This window comes from Cnephaeus nilssonii, assembly GCF_951640355.1.
Source record: "Cnephaeus nilssonii genome assembly, chromosome: 12".
NCBI lineage: Eukaryota > Metazoa > Chordata > Mammalia > Chiroptera > Vespertilionidae > Cnephaeus > Cnephaeus nilssonii.
The window spans coordinates 79,763,676-79,783,544 of record NC_137083.1 but is presented as its reverse complement, the minus strand read 5'-3'; the positions used below and the strand labels follow the sequence as shown (position 1 = coordinate 79,783,544).

Below are 19,869 nucleotides of genomic sequence, written 5' to 3'. Positions count from 1 at the left end.
TCAGGTTGTTAGCCAGACCCGCCGCTGCCACCACATTCTGCTCTCTTCCGAAGCCGCACAGCGGCCCAGCGCCAGGCTGCCTGTCTGCCCGCTGCCTGCTCCTGCCTCCGCTGACGCTGGCTCAGTTCTCAAGAACTGGGCAGACAGTTCTTTTGTGGGTGTATATGTTTATACTTATATATTTGTGAATGTATATGTATTTGTGGGTGTATATATTTATACTTATACTAGAGGCCCAGTGCATGATTTAATCATGCACCTGGTGCACCAGCTGGCTGGCTGTCCGCTGGTGCACCAGGCCTTCCGAAAGCCTCCGGCGCGGCGGAGGCTTTCGAAAGGCCTTGTGCTGGAGCAGACAGACAGCCAGCTCCCCTGCTTTGGCTTTTGATCGCGGGGGAGCTGGCTGTCTATCTGCTGGTGCACCAGGCCTTTCGAAAGCCTCCGGCGCAGCCATGGCAGAGACGCTGAGCTCGCGGCGCCAGTGTCCTGCTGGCCCAATCAGCTACCCCGGCCACCCTGAGTCCCGCCCCCTGCGCCTCCTGCTGGCCCAATCGTGGGCGTAGCGGAGTGATGGTAATTTACATATTACCGTTTTATTATGTAGGATATTTGTGGGTGTATATGTATTTGTGGGTGTATATATTTATACTTATATATTTGTGGGTGTGTATGTTTATACTTATATATTTGTGAATGTATATGTATTTGTGGGTGTATATATTTATACTTATATATTTGTGGGTATGTATGTTTATACTTATATATTTGTGAATGTATATGTATTTGTGGGTGTATATATTTATACTTATATATTTGTGGGTGTATATATTTATACTTATATATTTGTGGGTGTATATATTTATACTTATATATTTGTGGATATATATATATTTGTGGGTGTATATATTTATACTTATATATTTGTGGGTGTATATATTTATACTTATATATTTGTGGGTGTATATATATTTGTGGGTATATATATTTATACTTATATATTTGTGGGTGTATATGTATTTGTGGGTGTATACACTAGTATATCTGAGGGTCTATATACTTATATACATATATATTTGCGGGTGCACTTTTGAATGTCTATATTATGCCTCAAATAAATGTGGGTCTAACATGATTGGTAAATACAAAGTCATTTAAAATCCCCACAGACCTGGGGGTAGTTGTTCATCTCTATGTTTTCTCAGAAAGTTACTAAAACTGTAACTACTGCCAGGTTATGGATCTTGAAGTCTTTGAGGGTTAAAAAGAGATCCTTTTACCCAAAAAGGCTGGGAGTGGTTGGACCAGGCACGCAGGCGCAGGACAGGGAGGCGGGAGGGAGGCGCGGGCCTGCGGGCTCGGCAGGTCTGACCTCGGGCTCGGGCCGCAGGCCCGTGGGCCTGGCTCTCGGAGGAGGTGACTCAAAGCAGGCCAGACAGACCCGAGTGTGCCGGCGGCTGGCTGCAGTCAGTCATCCAACAACTTAACGAAGGAAGTGCCATCCTGGGGAAACCGAGGCACAGACAGGTTGAGAGATGCTCCCAGGCTCACACACTGGGCAGGGGCAGACTTGAGATTCAGACCCAGAGTCCTGCTTGTGGCCTTCCTGCCAGGCAACTTCCCAGAGGCCCTTGGGGCAGGGTCAGCGGACCCCCCTGCCCAGCCTCCGGTCCCCCTGCGGCCCCTGTCAGGCCGAGAAATAGCAGGTGACCGTGCTTCTCTCCGACGTGCAGGCACATCCTGGGGAATTCCCATGCAGCCAAGAAACGGGTTCCATCTCGCTCACCCAACACCTTCGCTGTGTGACACCAAGCAGGGTCCTCCCTGTGCCTCACGCCTGAGTTTGCTCAGCAGCATCTACAACACACGCGTGTCCCCCGCAGCCCTGGATCCCCACGGACAAGTGTGTGTGGGTCAAAGAACCTGGGGTACAACCCACTCCCCGGGATGATTCTCCCAGGAAGAACCCTGCCTGACCCCCAATTTAAGGTTCCATCCAACACACCAGGAGCAGGAGGACACCTGGGCAGGGGACAGAGGGGCCCCTGGTGGGTCAGAGCTCTGGAGGGACTCCTAACTGGGGGGCGGGGGGGTCAGGAGACAGAACAACCCACTGGGGTGAGGGGCTTTGAGGGGCTGTGAGGGGCTGTGAGGGGTGGGGGCTGTGAGGGGCTGTGGGGGGCTGTGAGGGGCTGTGAGGGGCTGTGAGGGGCTGTGAGGGGCTGTGAGGGGCTGTGGGGGGCTGTGGGCTGTGAGGGGCTGTGAGGGGCTGTGGGGGCTGTGAGGGGCTGTGAGGGGCTGTGAGGGCTGTGAGGGGCTGTGAGGGGCTGTGGGGGCTGTGAGGGGCTGTGAGGGGCTGTGAGGGGCTGTGGGGGGCTGTGGGCTGTGAGGGGCTGTGAGGGGCTGTGAGGGGCTGTGAGGGGCTGTGGGGGCTGTGAGGGGCTGTGAGGGGCTGTGAGGGGCTGTGGGGGGCTGTGAGGGGCTGTGAGGGGCTGTGGGGGGCTGTGGGGGGCTGTGGGCTGTGAGGGGCTGTGAGGGGCTGTGAGGGGCTGTGGGGGCTGTGAGGGGCTGTGAGGGGCTGTGAGGGGCTGTGAGGGGCTGTGAGGGGCTGTGGGGGGCTGTGGGCTGTGAGGGGCTGTGAGGGGCTGTGAGGGGCTGTGAGGGGCTGTGGGGGGCTGTGGGCTGTGAGGGGCTGTGAGGGGCTGTGGGGGCTGTGAGGGGCTGTGAGGGGCTGTGAGGGCTGTGAGGGGCTGTGAGGGGCTGTGGGGGCTGTGAGGGGCTGTGAGGGGCTGTGAGGGGCTGTGGGGGGCTGTGGGCTGTGAGGGGCTGTGAGGGGCTGTGAGGGGCTGTGAGGGGCTGTGGGGGCTGTGAGGGGCTGTGAGGGGCTGTGAGGGGCTGTGGGGGGCTGTGAGGGGCTGTGAGGGGCTGTGGGGGGCTGTGGGGGGCTGTGGGCTGTGAGGGGCTGTGAGGGGCTGTGAGGGGCTGTGGGGGCTGTGAGGGGCTGTGAGGGGCTGTGAGGGGCTGTGAGGGGCTGTGAGGGGCTGTGGGGGGCTGTGGGCTGTGAGGGGCTGTGAGGGGCTGTGAGGGGCTGTGGGGGCTGTGAGGGGCTGTGAGGGGCTGTGAGGGGCTGTGAGGGCTGTGAGGGGCTGTGAGGGGCTGTGGGGGGCTGTGAGGGGCTGTGGGGGGCTGTGGGGGGCTGTGAGGGAGGTGCGGAGGGGTTTCCAGAGGGTGGGCCGGGACGGCATGTCCCAGGCAGGAGGGGTAAGAACAGTGAGGTGCCGGCAGCTTCCTAAAGTTGAGAAAGACCCAGCCTCCCGCCCCCGCCGGCTCCGTTCAGGAGGTGGATGGTCAGGTCAGGCTCCTCTCCGGCGGCCAGTCCTCTCCATGTCTGCGCCGCGGGGGCCCGGGCAGAGGGCTGTGCTCTTCCTGGAGTGAAAGTGGAGCCCTGGGATCGGTGACAAGGAACGGGGAGCGCTCTGGGGCAGATGAGGAGTTCTCTGCCACCACTGTCCCCTGGGGAACAGTGTGCCTCCCTCCCAGGCTGGAACCCCTGGGGTCCCCTCACCCCACGCTGGGGACCCTCAGCTCGTCCCCCTCCCTCACGGCAGGCCCAGGGTGCCCATTCCTGGGGGGCTGCTGCCCCCCGACCCTCAGCCTCACAGAAGCCCTCTCACTTCTGCCCCCCTTCCTGGCTGGGTCCCCACCCCCCAGGACTCCCCTGTGGCCCTGCTGTCTGTTGCAGGCCACAGAGCCATCTCTGTGCCCTCCAGGGGTTAGGAGCCAATTCCCCTTGGGCCTGTTCCTCGTGCCCACTTGACCTGGATGTCACCTCCGCGTCCCGGTCCCCGCAGGATCTGCTGGGCGTCCTCGTGCACAGACTTCCCCTCCCCACCCGACTCTGGACGCCTGGCCACCAGCCCGTCGTGGAGCACGCGGTTCAGCAGCCCCCGTCACCTCTGCCGCCAGGACGTGGTCCAAGGTGTGCACACAGCAGTCACCTGAGCCCTGTTTCCTGCCCCTGAGCTAGAGCAGCTTCCAGCTGACCTCCGGCCCCTGGCCCGCGGGGAGATCTGTGTTCTCCCGCGCCCGCCCCGCTCCCCTCACCCCTGGACATGGGGCAGGTGGGGGCCGCCCCAGGCAGCCAGTGGGACCCCCAGACAGTGTGTCTCCAGCGCGCAGAGAGGGAGGGCCGGTGGACCCCTGCTGAGCTGTCCCCTCGTGGCTGAGCCCGTCCCAGGCAGACAGAGACACGAGACGCTGCCCTGACTGTCCCCCATCGCCGCCCAGCACAGCCTCGGGGCGCGGCCGTGTGGCCCCGGGCAGCCAGGCCTCCTGCGGCTCCGGGTCCTCCTCCTTCCGGATGAGGCGCTGCTCCTGAAAGCGGGTGCACCAAACAGGAGCCGGGCCCAGCCGCTGAGCATCCCGTGGGGTCCCTGCTCTCACCGCTCCTTCCTCCCAGAGGGTCTGTCAGGGGACTCGCTCCGGGGTGAGCCACACCTCCTTAATCGACAGCCACCCTCTGTTCTGTCCCAAACAGACTCAGCAACCGGGGGTCTGACGTGGCGCCTGGCACTGGGCGCCTGCCCACTGCTCTCCGGGCCTGTCGTTGCGTCTCCCCCTGAGAGCTCCTGCTTCCGGGTTGGAACCTTCGCCTCCAGATTGGATTGGGTCACTTCCGTGAACTGGATTCACTCCCGCAAGTGATTAGTGAGACAGTAAGATGGCAGCAATGATGGCAGCACCGCTGCCCGCGCCCGCCAGCCCGAGCCCAGGGCAGCTGTGGGGCGGGCTGGGTCCAGAACTCGCCCCTCTGAGGCAGGGGGGGTCCTTCCTCTCTTGGGGACAGCAGGACACAGAGCAGACCAGGGTCTTCCCCGAGGTCCCCGGAATTCCCCGGTCGGGTCTGGCTGATGGCAAACCCCACGGTGCCCTGCTCCTGCAGCCTGAGGCTCTGGGAGCGGGGAGGGGAGCGGAGGCTGACCTGCAACGGGAAACCCCAGAGGACGGCACGTGAGGGTTTATAAGGACACTTTTACAACGAAAAGACCCTGGGCGAGTTTCGAAAGAGGAGGGGGACGCTTGGACGGATCACAGCTGAAGGCGCCTCTGCATGCAGGATTCTCTCCGGGTCCCAGGTGAAGAAAGCAAGGTGGGGAAGGGACAATGCGATAGAAGGACAGTGTGCTTTGCTCTGGCCCGAGTGGCTCAGTTGGTTGAGCGTTGTCCTGTGCACCCAGAGGTTGCTGGTTCGATTCCGGTCAGGGCACATGCCTGGGTTGTGGGCTCGATCCCCAGGAGGGGCGTGCAGGAGACAGCCCATCGGCGTTTCTCTCTCATCAATGTGTCAATCTCTGCTTCTCCCTTACTCCCTCTCTATGAAAATCAATGAAAACATATTTAAAAAACAAATAGCAGTGTGCTTTGCCTCTGTGGAGCCCTTGCAGGTGGCGAGTACAGGCTGGCCCCACCCCAACTCAAGTCAGGGTCCTGTCACCGGTGCCAAGACCAGCAGAGGAAGCTGGGGGCACTCAGACCGTGGTGCCCTCACCCACCAGGACTCGCTTCTCTGTTTCCTCACACTCGCAAAGGTAGCAGCGAAGCCACTGTGTAGGGCAAGCATGTCAAACTCACATGTGTCCCGCTGGCTGCGAGTTTGACATGCTTGGTGGGCTTACTGTGAGTGTGGCTTCAGATAACCCACAGTCAACGTGAGCTCTGGCTGTGCCTCCCAACCCACGTGCATGCACGAACCTGTGAACGTGACCTTACTTGGGATCAGTGAAGGGGTGGTCGTACAGAATGAAGTATGACAGGGGCCCCTAAAACAAGGAAGGTTGGACACACACACACGGAGAGGCCATGTGAAGACAGAGGCGGAGATGGGAGTGATGCATCTACAAACCACGGGACACCACCGCCAGAAGCTGGAAGAGGCTGGGACGGTCCCTCTTGGAGCCGCAGAAGGAACCAGCCCTGCCGATGCCTCGATTGCTTGCTTCCAGCCTCCAGAACTGAGACAACAAATCCCAATAGGTTTAAGCCTCTCTGCTTTTGGCACTGTGTTGTGCAGCCTAGGAAACACAAACACCAGCACACAGTAGGACCTCAGTATATGTTAGGTGTGGTCATTTTTTAAGTCAGAAAGATATAAATGTCTGGGAACCCGACAGCTGGAATAGAAAGCAGAAAGAAGCGCTAAGGATGCACACCTCAGGAATGGAGAGAAATGAAAAGAAGGGGCCGGGGCATTGCCCCTGGAGTCTCTGGCCACTGGCTGCCGACCCTGCAGCCACACGGCTTTGGCACTTTGAGACCCACCACGTCCGAGCTGGGGACGCACAGAAAGTACCGTGCACGCGCATGGCTTCGGGCTGAAGGAGACAGGAGGGTTATGGCAGAAACCGACATTCCCAAGTCCTGACCCAGGGACAGCCTTGGGGGTGGAGGCAGCCCTGGCCAGGCCTTCCAAGTCTTGGCGGGGGGAGGGTCATGGAGAGGGCTGCTGCCAGGCTCCCCCTCACCCCACAGTGTCACGTCCCCCTGTGCCTCCCCCGGAGCACCTGGGTCCACCTGGATCCAGAAGCCAAAGGCTCCTCTTTGGAATGCGAGGGTGTGACGCACGCACGGTTAGTGCGAGTCAGGTTTTATGCCTGAGGCAGAGGGAATGCTAACAGGCACTGGAGCAGAGAGACAAAAACTGCCTGTTAGAGGCTGCCATCAGCAATCTACAGCAGGCGGTTCTGCGGGGAGTTTAACCTTCTGTAACCTTACAGTCAAGCTCTCTCTCTCTCTCTCTCTCTCTCTCTCTCTCTCTCTCTCTCTCCCTCTCTCTCTCTCCACCCACACCCACACTCAGATGTACAGATGTAGCTCCGGTGAGGTTCCATATCTCACCATCATGTTCTTCTCAGAGGGGAGCTCCACAGACTGACAGTCCTTCTTTGCATGGACCTCCTACTTGGCCCCACAAAACAGGCAAAATCCTGGAGCTGCTTGCTAACCAGGGCCATGCGGCATGTGCGGTCAGAGCTCAGCAAATAATTAATAGTAATGAAAATTGACGTTGTAAAAATTGAAGTGAGCGGGGCTGATGGCAAGGAATTGGTTTGGTTGTCAAACCTCAGGCCTAAAGGGAAACAGATTGCTTTGGAGAATCTTTTAATTAATTTCAGAGTTTCCCCGAGTCTTCCCCACCCAGTGAGCCAAGCTCTTTTCTGGGCGTGAGGGTGCTCTGTAGAGAGAGGAAAGGTGGAGGGGGAGAGGAATTGTGTCAGGGACCATCCCATCCTGGTGGCCTCCAAATCCCCCCGCCCCACCCTCAGTGCAGAAAGCTCAAGGTGGGGTGACTCTGTGCATGTACCTTTACTACCCGCGTGTAAACCAGGTCTACTTCATTCGTTGCTAAAATAAAAATGGATCTCTACAGTCTGACCAAGTTCAGCCATGAGCTGCAGCATTAACTTGTATTCTAACAAGATTAAAATATATTTGTCCTGGGGATTAGCATACTCAAGGCCCCTTTTGCCTTTTTAGCAGGCGCAGGGCACTTTGATCTGCCTTCCGTGGCCGGAGCGGCGAGGCCAGCTCTCCGACTGCCAAGTGTGAAATCGGCCTGATGTCACCCTTTTCTTCCTCCTCGGCTTCTCTCACCAGTTTAATTATATTTCCGCCACAAAGCTCCGCGTCTCCTCGCACATTCAGGTTTGACTAGGAAGCATTTTTTTTAAGGTGTGATTGAAATGCCCGTGGGAGGAAGGAGGGGCCGCAAATCCATCCGTGCAAAGCCATTGAGCCCCCACCTTGGCTTGTCCCTCACGGATGTTCTTACCTTCGGGAAAGCGTGTCCAACTTCGACCGGCTCTGTGCTGTGCCCGCTCCCTCATCAACGCCCGCACGGAGACCGGAGACCGTGGTCACGCCGTGCGATGTTTGGGGCTGTTTGGCTCGTGATTCCAGGGAGTTTGTATTAAGTTCATTCCTTTCCGGCCCAGCAATCCACGGGGTGGCTCCTGTCCCACCTTTCTCAGTCTCCAATCGCCCACTTTGAGGCAACACACAATGGGCCCCAATAAATTCTAGGACCCGCTCAGTGCCAGGAGGGAATGTGTCTGGCCAACCTTTGATCGCCTCAGAAGACTCAGAATTGGATTCTTCATCCAGACCTGCCAGTCTGCTCTCCAGCCCTTCAGAACCCCCTCCCCCACCCCTGAACTGTTCCGGAAGGCCTGCCTCCCCGCGGAATAGGCCTGGAGTTGGCCCAGAGTGGCATTTGCTAGCGTACCTCGCCTCCAAGGCCACCAGGGCCTCCTTTGATGGCTTAGGGGCTGGGGGACAGAAGGGAAGGAGGAGGAAAGGGAACCTGACTCGGAGTCACAGGGTCCTGAGCTGCCCTGCATGGCACCCTCTGCGGGCACCGTGTTCAGGAGTGGAAATGGGCTACCTGCAGGGGGGCTGGGCTTGGACCTTCTGCCAGGCCCTGGCCCCAGGCTCCGCCCGCACCTGGCTGAGTGTCTCAGAGACCTGGGTTCTCCCTGGGGCTGGGGAGCTTGGGTGTTACTTCCACTTACACCTGGGCAGAAGAGAAATGCCGATGGGCTTCCAGCATCGGAGAGCAGTGGGGAGGAGCCCCCGCTGGCAGAGGACCACAGAGGCCTGAGTTGGTGGCCACTTTCGCCCTTTGGGGGGAAATGAAGAGACAGTCTTTTAAAAGGTCCCCACATTTAGGACCATTTTAATTTTGAATCATCACTCCTATTAAATGGGAGGTTAGCCACACATTGCTTCTTAAATTGCATGATAGAATTATAAAATTATCTCCACATAATTAATTCAGGATTATGTTTCATTCTTGTTAGCATGTAATCAAAGCCTGTTATGTGTTTAGCTATAGGAACAGCAATTAATTTAAAAGCGTTACTTACACCCTCTGCTATTGAGACCAAACGCGCTCGGGCATCATTAGGCCGCCCACTCGCTCTGGTGGAGGAGCTGCGGGCGGAGGCGGCAGGACGCGGTGCAGGGTGGGACACGAGCCTGGGCTTCCAGCCGACCTGTCCGGCTGGGTGACCTTTCCTCTGCTTTGAGTCAAAGGTGTCTGGTGGCCATGGGACTCGGGCATCACGCAGTGACCATCCATTGGGACGGAAAATGGGGTGGAGTCAAGTCATTGGGCTTCTACGGAAACGCAGGCACAGCGCCTCCACATGTAGTCAGGAGGGGGGCCCTGATATGAAGCGGGGTGCTTACGTTCCACTGAGATAAAGTTCACCCCCAGTGTTTCCAAAAAGGGGCGGGTGTGTTTCGGGAAAGGGCTAGAGTCTTGACCTTTGACTGGCCCAATGGTCTCCCATTCTCCCTCAACGCCCGCCACCATCCACTTTCTAGAACCACGTGGATGACGTCTATTTACTCACGATTCCCTCCCTTTTTCCTTTCCTTAAACAGCTCCACAGACAGAGGAAGATGTGGGCACCCTGGGGGGCAGCCTGAGCTCCACAAGGGTTTCATTTTTGGGGAGATAGTCCACCTACCACGGTGGGGCCCACCCAGCAAACAACACAACAAACCCTTCTAGGAGGCCCAGAGGGGAATGATTGGGGGGGGGGGGCGGGGGACACACAGACCACCTGGCTACAGAACTCTGCTTCCCACTTCCCGTGGGGCTGAGTGATCTTTGTAAGTATGTGTAAGCGATGCTTTATGAAAAGTATCTGGGAGGCGGACTTGGGGCCTCTGGGAGGAGCTGCAGGCTCTGGTCTTCTCCCAGACAGGAGGGTTTGGAGCAGCTGAGCCATCATGCAAGCCAGGGATGAGAGCTTCCGGCTTCCATCCAGATGTTCGGCATGGAAAGGCATAATCGGAGAGTCCACAGAACAGCCTGCGTCCCGTGGAAGTGTCTGCGGGGCCCATTGCCTGCGGCCCCACAGGACAGTGAGAGCCTGGGCAGGGGTCGGGCTGAGCGAGGGCTGAGTGGCTGCCACGTCTCCCACTGCCTGCGGCTAGAGGAGTGCCCGCTCGCAGGATTCACATGGGAGAGGAAACTATCAAAACCTCGCCACAAAGTTTTGGCCCAAAGGGAATATCAGATGCAACGTGCCCTGGCCACGAAATGACGCCCCGGTCCTGGCGAAGTTGGAGGGAAGCCACCAGTCTGCTGCCAGGAGGGGCTGCGCTTCCCCAGCGCCTGGGCAGCCGGAGCCTGTGATTACCCATCTAAAGAGGAGAGAAAGGGACGACGTCAGCGGAGGGGGCAGGGGCGGGGGAGGAGGGGGCAGGGGCTGGGGAGGAGGGGGCAGGGGCTGGGGGAGGGGGGTTAGAGGCTGGGGGGAGGGGCGAGGGGGCAGGGGCGGGGGGAGGAGGGGACAGGGGCGGGGGAGGGGCGGAGAGGGCAAACCCCAGCGGCAGAGCCTGACAGTCCCCTTGCAGACAAAGGACTTGGCGGGCGCGGAGAACCCCGAAGGCGCCATTGAAAGGCTCTGGGCGGCCCTTCCGCGGGCTGCGCGCTCCGGCCGCGCGGCCAAGTTTGTTAGCTCGACAGATGGGGACGCGCGGCCGCCCGATTCTTCAGGCGCTGGGGCTGCGGCTCGCAGTTTGGCAGCCAGCTTAGCCGTCATGCGCGCCAGGCTCCTTGGCCCCACTGAGGACCCGGGTTGTGTCAGGGGCCCTCACGGGCCCTCCTGCCGCGCCCCCCACCAGACCCCTCGGCGGAGGAGTCCGCGCTGTGGGCGGGCTGCCGCGCAGCCCACTGGGCCGGGCTCCTCGTCCCTCCCGGGCGCCCCGAGACTGGGGCGGGGCGACGGGCGGGGCTCCTGGGCACGCCTTCCAGGCCGGGGAGGCCGGCCGCGGCCACTCTTTGTTCCTGCTCCCGCAAAGCACGGGGCTCAGCCCAGAAAGGGGGCGGGGCAGCCAGTGGGGCCGGCCCCTGGCTCTGCACCCAAAGTTCCCCCAGCCCAGAAAATCGGGTCTGGCGTCCCTCGGGGACACGGAGGGCCTAGGGGCCTGGGGACACCCTTCCTGTGCCCAAACCTGGCACGACCTGACTGGGGGGGGGGGGGGGGGGGGGCGAAGGACAGAAGTCTGACACCTGCTCCCTGAGACTCTGGGGTCGTTCAGCCCCCTCCCATCTTGGGGCTCCCCAAATGCCTCTGCGGGAGCTGGGCTCTCCCCCCAGCGGCTGAGCACGTGGCCAATAGCAACAACAACAATAACGCCATCATCGTCAGCCTCTCCAGCCAGAGCCGTGGGCAGCCCACGCCCGACGAGCCTGCTGTAGGAGCCACCGTGTGAATGTTACTACATCTCAGACGGTTTCAAGAATGGCCTTTTATTTTCGGGGGGGGGGGGGCAGTATGACGAGAATGGAGTATTAGAGAGAAATAAAACCCCGGAGGTGCGCTCCGGGCTCAGGCACCCGGGGCGACCGGGCCTGCAGCCCGCGGGGTCCGGGATTCAGCGCGCCGTCCCCGGCCTCCCCTCTCCTTGCCCGCCGCCCGCCCCAGCCCGTCTCCTTTGCTCCTGGAGGAGGCCTCGCTACGGAGAAGCGCGGACAAGGGGTGCCGGGCCCAGGTCCGCGCGGGAGCTGCCGGCCCGTGTGCAGGGGTGTCGGGTGCGGGTGAGGGGGACCCGTCAGTCTTCCCAGAGGCTTCGGCAGCGGCGGGCCTGGGTCGCCGGTCGCTCTTCCCCGCCAGCGCGCAGGCTCCGCCGGGCAGGCTGCAGTTTTCGGTGGAGCCGGGACCTCGCGGGCGCGTAGAGAGCGGCGGGGGCGAGGCGCGAGGGCCGCGCAGGAAACAGCCGCAGAGACGCGCGGCGGGCGGGCCAGCACTCGCCACCCAGCCCGCCCGGCGGGGCGGCCGCGGGCGCATTTGCAGGCACAGAGCCCGGTTGGTTGTGCGCCCTGCGCCGGGCCAGCCAGGGCCCGAGGTCCAGGAGCCCCACGGATTTGCCCTTTTCACTCAACAACAACAACAACAACAACAAGTGCAGAACTGGTGTCACCCGGGTGGCTCCCTCTCCTGTCCCTAAAGAAGGCGCACGGCGGGTCCACCCTGGGCGCTGGTCATGCCGCGCCGCCGCCTGAGGACCCGCTCACCCGACCCTTCCGGCAGCGATGGAGGAGGCTCCCTAGCACCTCGGGAGCGCGGACCGGCAGGCCTGGGGCGGCGTCTTCTCCACCCCGACCCCCAGCCCGGCGCCCATCTCGCCCGGCCACGGAGGGTGGTGGGCACAGCCAGGCCTGGGGTGGGGGCGGTTCGACGGGGAAGAGCAGGGACTTCCCGTAGAGACGGCTTTCCGCAGAGGAACGCTTAGGAAACCGGCCTCTTGCGGGGGCTACGACCTGGATCTGGCGGGAGGGTTGGGCGGAGCCGGACGGTCTGCGGAGAGTCTCCTGCTGCGGTCCCGGTCCTGGTCCAGATCCCAGGCAGCCAGAGGCCCAGGTGGGAACCGAGGGGGGTAGGGGGCAGCCAGGCTTCAGAAAGGAGCCCCGCCTTCCTGTAGGCCTCGCTCAGGTCTCCACTCCCTCCTCGTGAGAGCGGCTGGCTGGCACAGCAGGGCCTCTCCAGGAGTTAGAGCTTAGTGTGAGCTGTTGATTTTTTACAAATGTAATAAACAGAAGCGAAAGTAGCCGCTCAGCGTTCCGAGGGTCTGACATCTCACTCGGTTGCATCCCCTCCCGGAGAGAAAAAGGAAATAAAGAAAAATGTTCCTATGCCACTGTAGACCTGGTATCTGCTTGCATGCCTCTGGGGACGGGGATCTCATTATCTTACAAAACTAACTTGCCCCGTAATCGTGTTATGATTTGCAAACAGATTAAAAAACAAAATGGTTTTTAACGTTGTTATACTGTCCTTTTATTAAAGAGTCCAATAGGGGAATCGTTGTGCTGGTGGGCTTTTGTTTTTAATCTGGGAACCCAGAACTGCAAAAGCGGGATGGGGGAGGAGGGCCACATCCTATTGTCCACGACCCTGGGCCACTCCCGGGCCTCCTCACTGAGCCGTGTCTTTGCAAATCCAGGGAGCATCTGGCCCTGCCCCAGGCCCGGGGGCCTCGGGACCGACCGTGTGGAACAGAAACAGCCTGGAAGGTTCCCTTTAGTGTCTTTTACTGGGAGAAGAAAACTTTTCTTCCAGCCAAGGAAGTTTGGCAATGGAGCAACTGGCGCTCTGGGCGCAAGCGTGGCCTCCAGGAGGTATGTCCCCGCCGCTTCCCGCTGGCACAGGGGCCTCGGCAGCTGCAGCTCCGAAAGGCCAGGCCGGTGCTTTCCGGAACATACCTTGGGGTGCCGTTTTCCTCACCCTGTACTTTTGGGGTAAAAGCAACAACAAAGGGTAAAAGAGGAGAGCCTGTCTGCTGAGCAGGCAGAATCCCGCCCGGGGGGACATTACCTGCTGCTCTCTGTGGTTGTAAGCATTTATTCAGGGACTAGCACCATACTTTTGAACACTTCCTCTGGTCAAGAGATGTGAATCTAAATTACTTGGATATTTTCTGTGCTCACATAGAAAATGTCCAAAGTGTCTTCATAATTTTAAAAAGAGACACCAGCGCCCGGCTGTGGGGAGAGGCCCTGAGCCGCCCGGACTCAGAAACACACTGAGGAAAACTAGTCATTCCACCTTGGACAGCCAATATTTTACAATAAATTGGGGTTATTTTTATTTAATTAACTTTCAAGGTTTTAAACACACAAAAATGCAGAGGGAATGTTCACAATTTGGATAACCACAGTTGGAGATAGAAACATTCATTTCTCATAAGATTATAAATATTTGATACTGGAACTGTAAAATGCACATTTTACAAACTAAAAAAAAAAAAAAGAAAAGAAAAACTTTGCTTCCTGTGAAAAAGGCATATCATTTCATTGAGTTTCCTAAGCAGCAGATGGTTATTCACAGGATGTTAAATTACAACGTTTTGTTTTTATAGTTCCTTTTTAAAAAGGTTTACACTACTATGTACAGAGTGACAGTGTTGTTAAAGTAAGATGAAGAGGTTTAAGGCAAAGAGAGAAAGTCGTCCTCCGTCCTCGGGGCCGCAAGGCCTGTGTGGCCACGGACCCCTGCCCGGCTGCGGGAACATTGGGACGTGGTTCTTTCCTGTACACTAAACAGAAGACAGTGTGGCGCTACATAGAAAGATAATGTGTTTGTTTATATATATATATGTACGTGGCGAGGATATATTGAATATATTTAATTTACACTGTACCACACCTTCAAAAAATAACATGTATATTTAAAAACAAAAGACAAAGTGATAAGAAATGGTTATTTACACATGTTCGTTCGTCCTTCCTCTGGGTCCCTGAGGGCTCAGAGAACCTTTAAAAGTCAAGGTAGCCACGTGCCCCAGAACTGGGGCTCATATACACCTGTCTGTGTGTGCACACACCTACATACATATGTACACACCTTGAACACGCTCTGTAGCAGAAGTGGCCACTTACAAAAAAAGAAGGGCACAAAAAAGAAAAAAAGCGAGAAAAGGCCACCGCTGTCAGGAGCCTTCTACCTGCCTGGCGGTGATGGGCCTCCGTCACTTCCGGGGCTGGCAAGCATCTGAGGGGCTGGAGGGGCAGCAGGAGAGGCCTGAGCCTGGGCTGGAGGGAGGAGGGTCACCCCTCTGCTCGCAGCCCTGGTGCTGAGGCCGAGAGAGTCGGCAGTAGCTGTGGCGGAGGGACCGGGGACAGCAACACAAATACAGATGCAGACACGCACTCCCGGGCCTGGCCTGGTGCGGAGGGGCGGGGAGAGAAGGCAGGAGCAGGGATGGAGCGGAGTGTGGTGAGACTGAGAACCACTGTGGGCCCATGCCTAACACAGGCCCTGGCAAGAGGCACGGCCACTCTCCCCCAAAGGGCCTGGCTGAGGCTGGGGAGCAGCCCCTCCTGTTGCCTGTGGCACAACCATACAAACAAAGTGGCAGAACTCATAGACCAAGTAGGAGCTATTTATTCGGTTCACAGTCGTGTGAAATGCAGCAATAAAAATCTTTGGACTTCAGCAAGTTGTTTTAATTTTTCTTCTTTTGAAATAAAAAAAAAAGCGTCCCATGTCCCATATGGAACTTAGGGGATTAAAAAAAAAAAGATGAAACCCTAAGCAGCCCCCTTCGCAAAAAAATAAAATCATAAAATTAGCATAATTTCAAACACACAAAAATAAAAAAAATATTTTATAGTCAGATATTTTGGATTTTACATCACCTGTAAATTATATACACATAGAATATTGCAGAACCATAGCTAACACACGATCTTTTCACTAGGAATGCTGGTATAATTTTTGTACACTTGCCCTTTTTGATAACTTTAAATTATTGCATTGTTTCGCGCGCACAGAGACGCGCAGGGAGGAGACGGGCGCCTACTCGCTGTCGGACTTGCCCTCCTTGGCGGCGGTGGAGTGGTTGTACAGGCCCTGCGCCATCAGGTGCACCGCCAGCGTGTTCTTATTGCCCGTGGCCTTCTTGATCTTGGCGCGCTTGTTCTGGAACCAGATCTTGATCTGCGACTCATTGAGGCCCAGCTCCTGGGCCAGGCTCTGGCGCCGCTGCTCCGTCAGGTACCTGTTGGTCTGGAACTCAGCCTTGAGCCTCTGCAGCTGCTCCGCGGTGAAGGCTGTGCGTGGCCGCTTGTCCTCTTTGTTGGGGTTCTTCTTCTTTGGTTTCCGGGACCTGGGGCCTGGGGGTGTGGAGGAGAGAATGCTGGTCAGGGGCTGCAGACCTGCCTGCTGGCTCAGACGCAGATCGCTCCACCAGCGCCGGAGGACGAGGACGCAGGCTGCGGAGGGAGGCGCCCAAGGTCTCTGGGCTGGACTTGGGGGGACTGGGCGTGGGCTGGCAACCACCACCAGGTCCCAACCCCGGAAAGACAGCTATGGGCCAGCGAAGCCTAGTGAGGGTGGAGTGGGGTGCAGGGCAGACTGCGTGGAGAAGTCTCCAGGCAGAAGGGAAAGTCCTGGAGGAAAGCAGCCCTAGACGCCTGGCGGGCCTTGCTAGCCCTCCCCGAGGCTCTGTCCAGGAACAGAGGGGCAGGCATAGGTGCTGGGCCAGAGATGAGGGGAAAGAATGGGGGAGGGCAGAGTAGCAGAAGCTCTGGGGCTGTGGAGGGGCTCCCACAGGAACCTCACAGGGGACACCCAGAGGGTGCCAAGGGCTGTGGGTCCTGATAACGGGAGGGGCCCAGATATCTGCCTCCACACCCCCCCCCCCGCCACACACACACACACACACACACACACACACACACACTGGCCCTGTAAGCCCAAGTTTATTGTTTCCTTTAAGGACAGGAGCACAAGTGTCCTCTGGGTGGAAGCAGCCCCACCAAGTCTCCTGGGTCCCCCAGCACCGAGGGAGAGCCTGTCCCTGCTGGCTGACCTCAGCTGCCTGCCCCCGCCCCCGCCGGAGCCCCCACTGAGGTCTCCTAGGCTAGGGCCTTCTCCTCACTTGGGAAGTGGTGGTAAGGCTCCCAGGACCCCGCCGTCTGCAAAGGCCCAGCAGTGCAGGGGGAGGCATTTTCTTTTTGTTGGTCAAGCTCACTCGCCGAGAGGGTGTGTGAGAGGGGGGCCATGGAGGCTGCTGGGGGTGCGGGGGTGCACCTCTGGGTCTCCATCTGTGAAGTGAGTGAATCAGCTTTGGGGCACTCCCCACCTCAACGTCTAAGAAGGTGCCTGTGGCTGGAGACTAGACGTTGGGCAGCCAGAACCCCAGGTCCCCACCCAGTCCCCAGCCCACCCTGCATGCTGCACCCCCACCCAACCCACCGGGACCTGGGGGTGGGGGTCCACAGCTCCAGGCTGTGCTGAGCCCAGGGCTGGGGATGGTCTGGGGAGCCAGTGGGCATGGAGGCTGACCCAGCCAAGCTCTCTCTCTCCGGGGAGGAAGACTCCCACAGCGGGGCCGTGGGCACCAGAGAGGGTCCCAGGGGTGGTAGGGCTCAAACTCCTGGCCTTTTAGATGATAAAACACGCACACTCCCGCCCTCGCCCCAGGGGCCATCCACGCACAGTGCAGGCACCAGCACCAAAGCCCAGGCCCGGCCTTGATCCCCACGGTGCAGATGGGGGCGGTGGGCCAGGCCCCGGCTGCAGGAGGGGCAGGGTGGCTCTGTGCGGCCGAAAGGACCAGGCGGTGTGCACCGGCCTCTGCTTCCAGGGGCCAGTTCCGTCTCCACTCCCTCCCTCGCCCCAGAGGCACACTTGCCCCCAAACTCCTCTGCTGCTGGGGTTCCTGCAGACACAGAACAGTCCCCCCCCCCCACACACACACACACTAGTTCACTCGTTTAGGGAAAGAAAATCTCCCCAAAAGCAGAATTTTTAGTTCCCTTTCTTCCTGGATTTTCTTTCCAAACGAAACACGTAGGAGTCTCGGAAACAGAACCAAACCTCAGCAAGAAAACTCTGCCTCGCTCTTTCCTGAAACCCCAAGGAGCGAACGTGATCTCACAGGGTTTGTTTGTTGTTTTCAGCCGGGAAGACCCCGCTGCTCCGGCCGCTGCCGGCTCCTCGGGGCTGGGTTTGGCGGGCTGCTCCCCGGCGCACAAAGCCAGCGAGGCTCCTCGCGGCCCCATTGTGAGCCTCTATGTTAATTAAATATTAACAAAGGAGGGAGGCGAGAACAATGGCGCAAATTTCAGATCTAACTGAAGAAATTTGGGTTTCATGAGAGAGACAGACAGGGCAGCAGCAAAGCAGCAGGGTGACTGGTTGTGCTGCGGCCTGGGTACACAATCTCTGCGAAACACTCGAGGGTTGGGGCAGGGGGTCCGTTGCCAGCTGGGGACAGACCCGCACTCAGGGCAGCTGGGGTTCTCACGAGGACTTGGCCTTGGCTTTTTAAAACCCAGACCTGTGAGAGACTCCGGCTCCTACACACCCCTCCCCACAACCTGCCCCTTCCCCGCCCGGGAGCAGCCCCGGGAAGCCTCAGGGAGAAGTTCCCTTCTCTGGGGGGCACCGCAGTCCCCCTCCTCCAAGCTGTGTGCGAGGCGTGCAAATAACACTGGGATGAGAGCGAAGGGCGCCTGTTTCCGCCTGCCCTCTCCGGCTCCCGCGCCGTGGGCAGCGCCGGCGAGGGGCCGAGGAAAGAGCTGCAGCCGCTCTTTCTTCCGGGCTGCATCGGGGGTTTCTGGGTCGAGGAGGAATCTAGGTCTGCGGAGAGCTACTCGTGGGGCCCGGATCTAGACTGAGTTGGAAGGATCGGAGAAGGGGTTGAGCGGCGAGCCGCCGGCCGGGCTCCCAGCCACCCCCGTTTCCCACCAAATAAACTCCAGCCAGGGGATGGGGGCTCGGGGCTGCGCGGAGAGGCCCCGAAAGGCGAGAGAGAGCAGGTCCTGCCGCTCCTGCCGTTCTAAGAAGTCTGCACACCCCGGCGAGCTGATCCTGCGCCCTCGCCCCCTGGCCGCAGCCCGGGCCAGCGGCAGCCGCACAAAATGTCGCTGTGAGCGTCTTTGTGTACTTGGGGGGAGGGGGTCCCGGTGCCTTCTTCCCCGGTAAGTTCCCGCGCCAGCGCGGCCCCGTAGGGTCCCCCGGGCTCACCTGAGGAAGGCCGGTCCGAGTAGCGCGTGCAGTAGACCCACGCCGGCCAGAGCATGGGCTGCGCGCCCAGCGTGGCGCTGGCCTGCGAGCTGTCCGAGTCTGAGCTCAAGGACAGGTCGCCGCCCCCCAAGCCGCGGGCCTTGAGCGCCCCGTCCAGGGGGCCGCTGGGGTCGCTGCCTTTCTTTGCGTCGCCGTGCAGCGAGAGCGCCTTGGAGCCTCCTTCCCCTTCGCCCGGAGACTCGCCGCCGCCGCCTGGCAGCGGCCCGCCGGCACCCGGCGTACAGGGCGCTCTCGGCCGGGGCTCCCGGGCAGACCCCAGGAGCTGGTCGGCGCCACCCGCGCCGCCGCCTCTGTCCGCACCGCCCGCGCCGCCTTCGCCGCTTCTTCCTCCGCCCGCGCCGGCACAGCAGGTCCCTGCGTCCTTTCTCCGGCCGAACTCGGGCCGCAGGATGTTGTCGATGAAGAAGTTGGTGATGCGGTGAGGGTGCTGGTGGTTGCCCGGCACCTGCAGGACCGCTGGCAGCACCAGTGCCCGCCGGCGTCCGGTGTCTGCATCGCCGGGGCTGCTGCCGCCGCCGCCTCCCGCGCCGCCACTGGGGCTGGATTCTGGCTGCCACTGCCCCTCCGCCGCCGCTGCGTCGCTGGGCTTGGAGTCATTCTCCTCCATGCTGTTCACGACGAATTCCAAATCGTTTCTCCGGGGACCCCTCCAATCAGCCCGCTGCCCGCCGGCGGCGCACAAGGGGACCCCCGCAGCCGGCCCGCGCCTCCACCCCGCCGAGTCTTCCAAGGGCGTGTGCAGGGGCCGCGGCCAGGGCTAGGGTCCTGCAAGTCGCCGGCCGCGCTCGGAGCGGAGCCGTTCCAATCCACGAGTTGAGTTCGAAAATACCAAGAGTTGCCCCGTGCCCCAAGCCGGGAGATTCAAAAGTCTGGTCCCCCCGTCGGCAGGGCGCGCGGGCGCTGGGCAGTCACAATGGTCCTGCAGGGACGCGGGGCGCCTCCGGGCTCCGCGCTCCTCTCCGCGTGCGGCTGCCTCTGCCTCCCGCGCTGCCCGCGCTGCCGCAGTGGCCGCCCCGGGCTGGAGCTGCGCGCATGCAGGCAGCGCGCTCCTCGGCGCTTACGCCCGCCCGGGCCTGCTCCGGCCGCCGCCGCCTCCCGGCCGCCCTCGCCCGCGCGCCCGGGCCGGCCCTCGAGGGTGCGGGGCGCCGGCGGTCAGCACGTCCGCCGCTGCCAGCACGCACATGGAGGCCCGCGGGCCCGCGCTGAGCTCGGCCGCCGCCCCGCTGCGGGCCCGGGCGCCCCACCTGCGTGCGGCCGCGCCCCC

At 60.1% G+C, this 19,869-nt stretch overlaps 1 protein-coding gene across 1 annotated transcript; it reads right to left on the bottom strand.

Moving 5' to 3' along the window:
• Nucleotides 1-15,368: 15,368 nt before the first annotated feature.
• EN2 (engrailed homeobox 2) lies at nt 15,369-19,212 on the bottom strand (the record flags this gene model as incomplete). The annotated part of the gene is made up of 2 exons (XM_079785464.1): nt 15,369-15,685; nt 18,546-19,212. 2 exons carry the CDS (start codon nt 19,210-19,212, stop codon nt 15,369-15,371), a joined length of 984 nt encoding a protein of 327 aa, XP_079641590.1.
• Nucleotides 19,213-19,869: the final 657 nt, after the last annotated feature.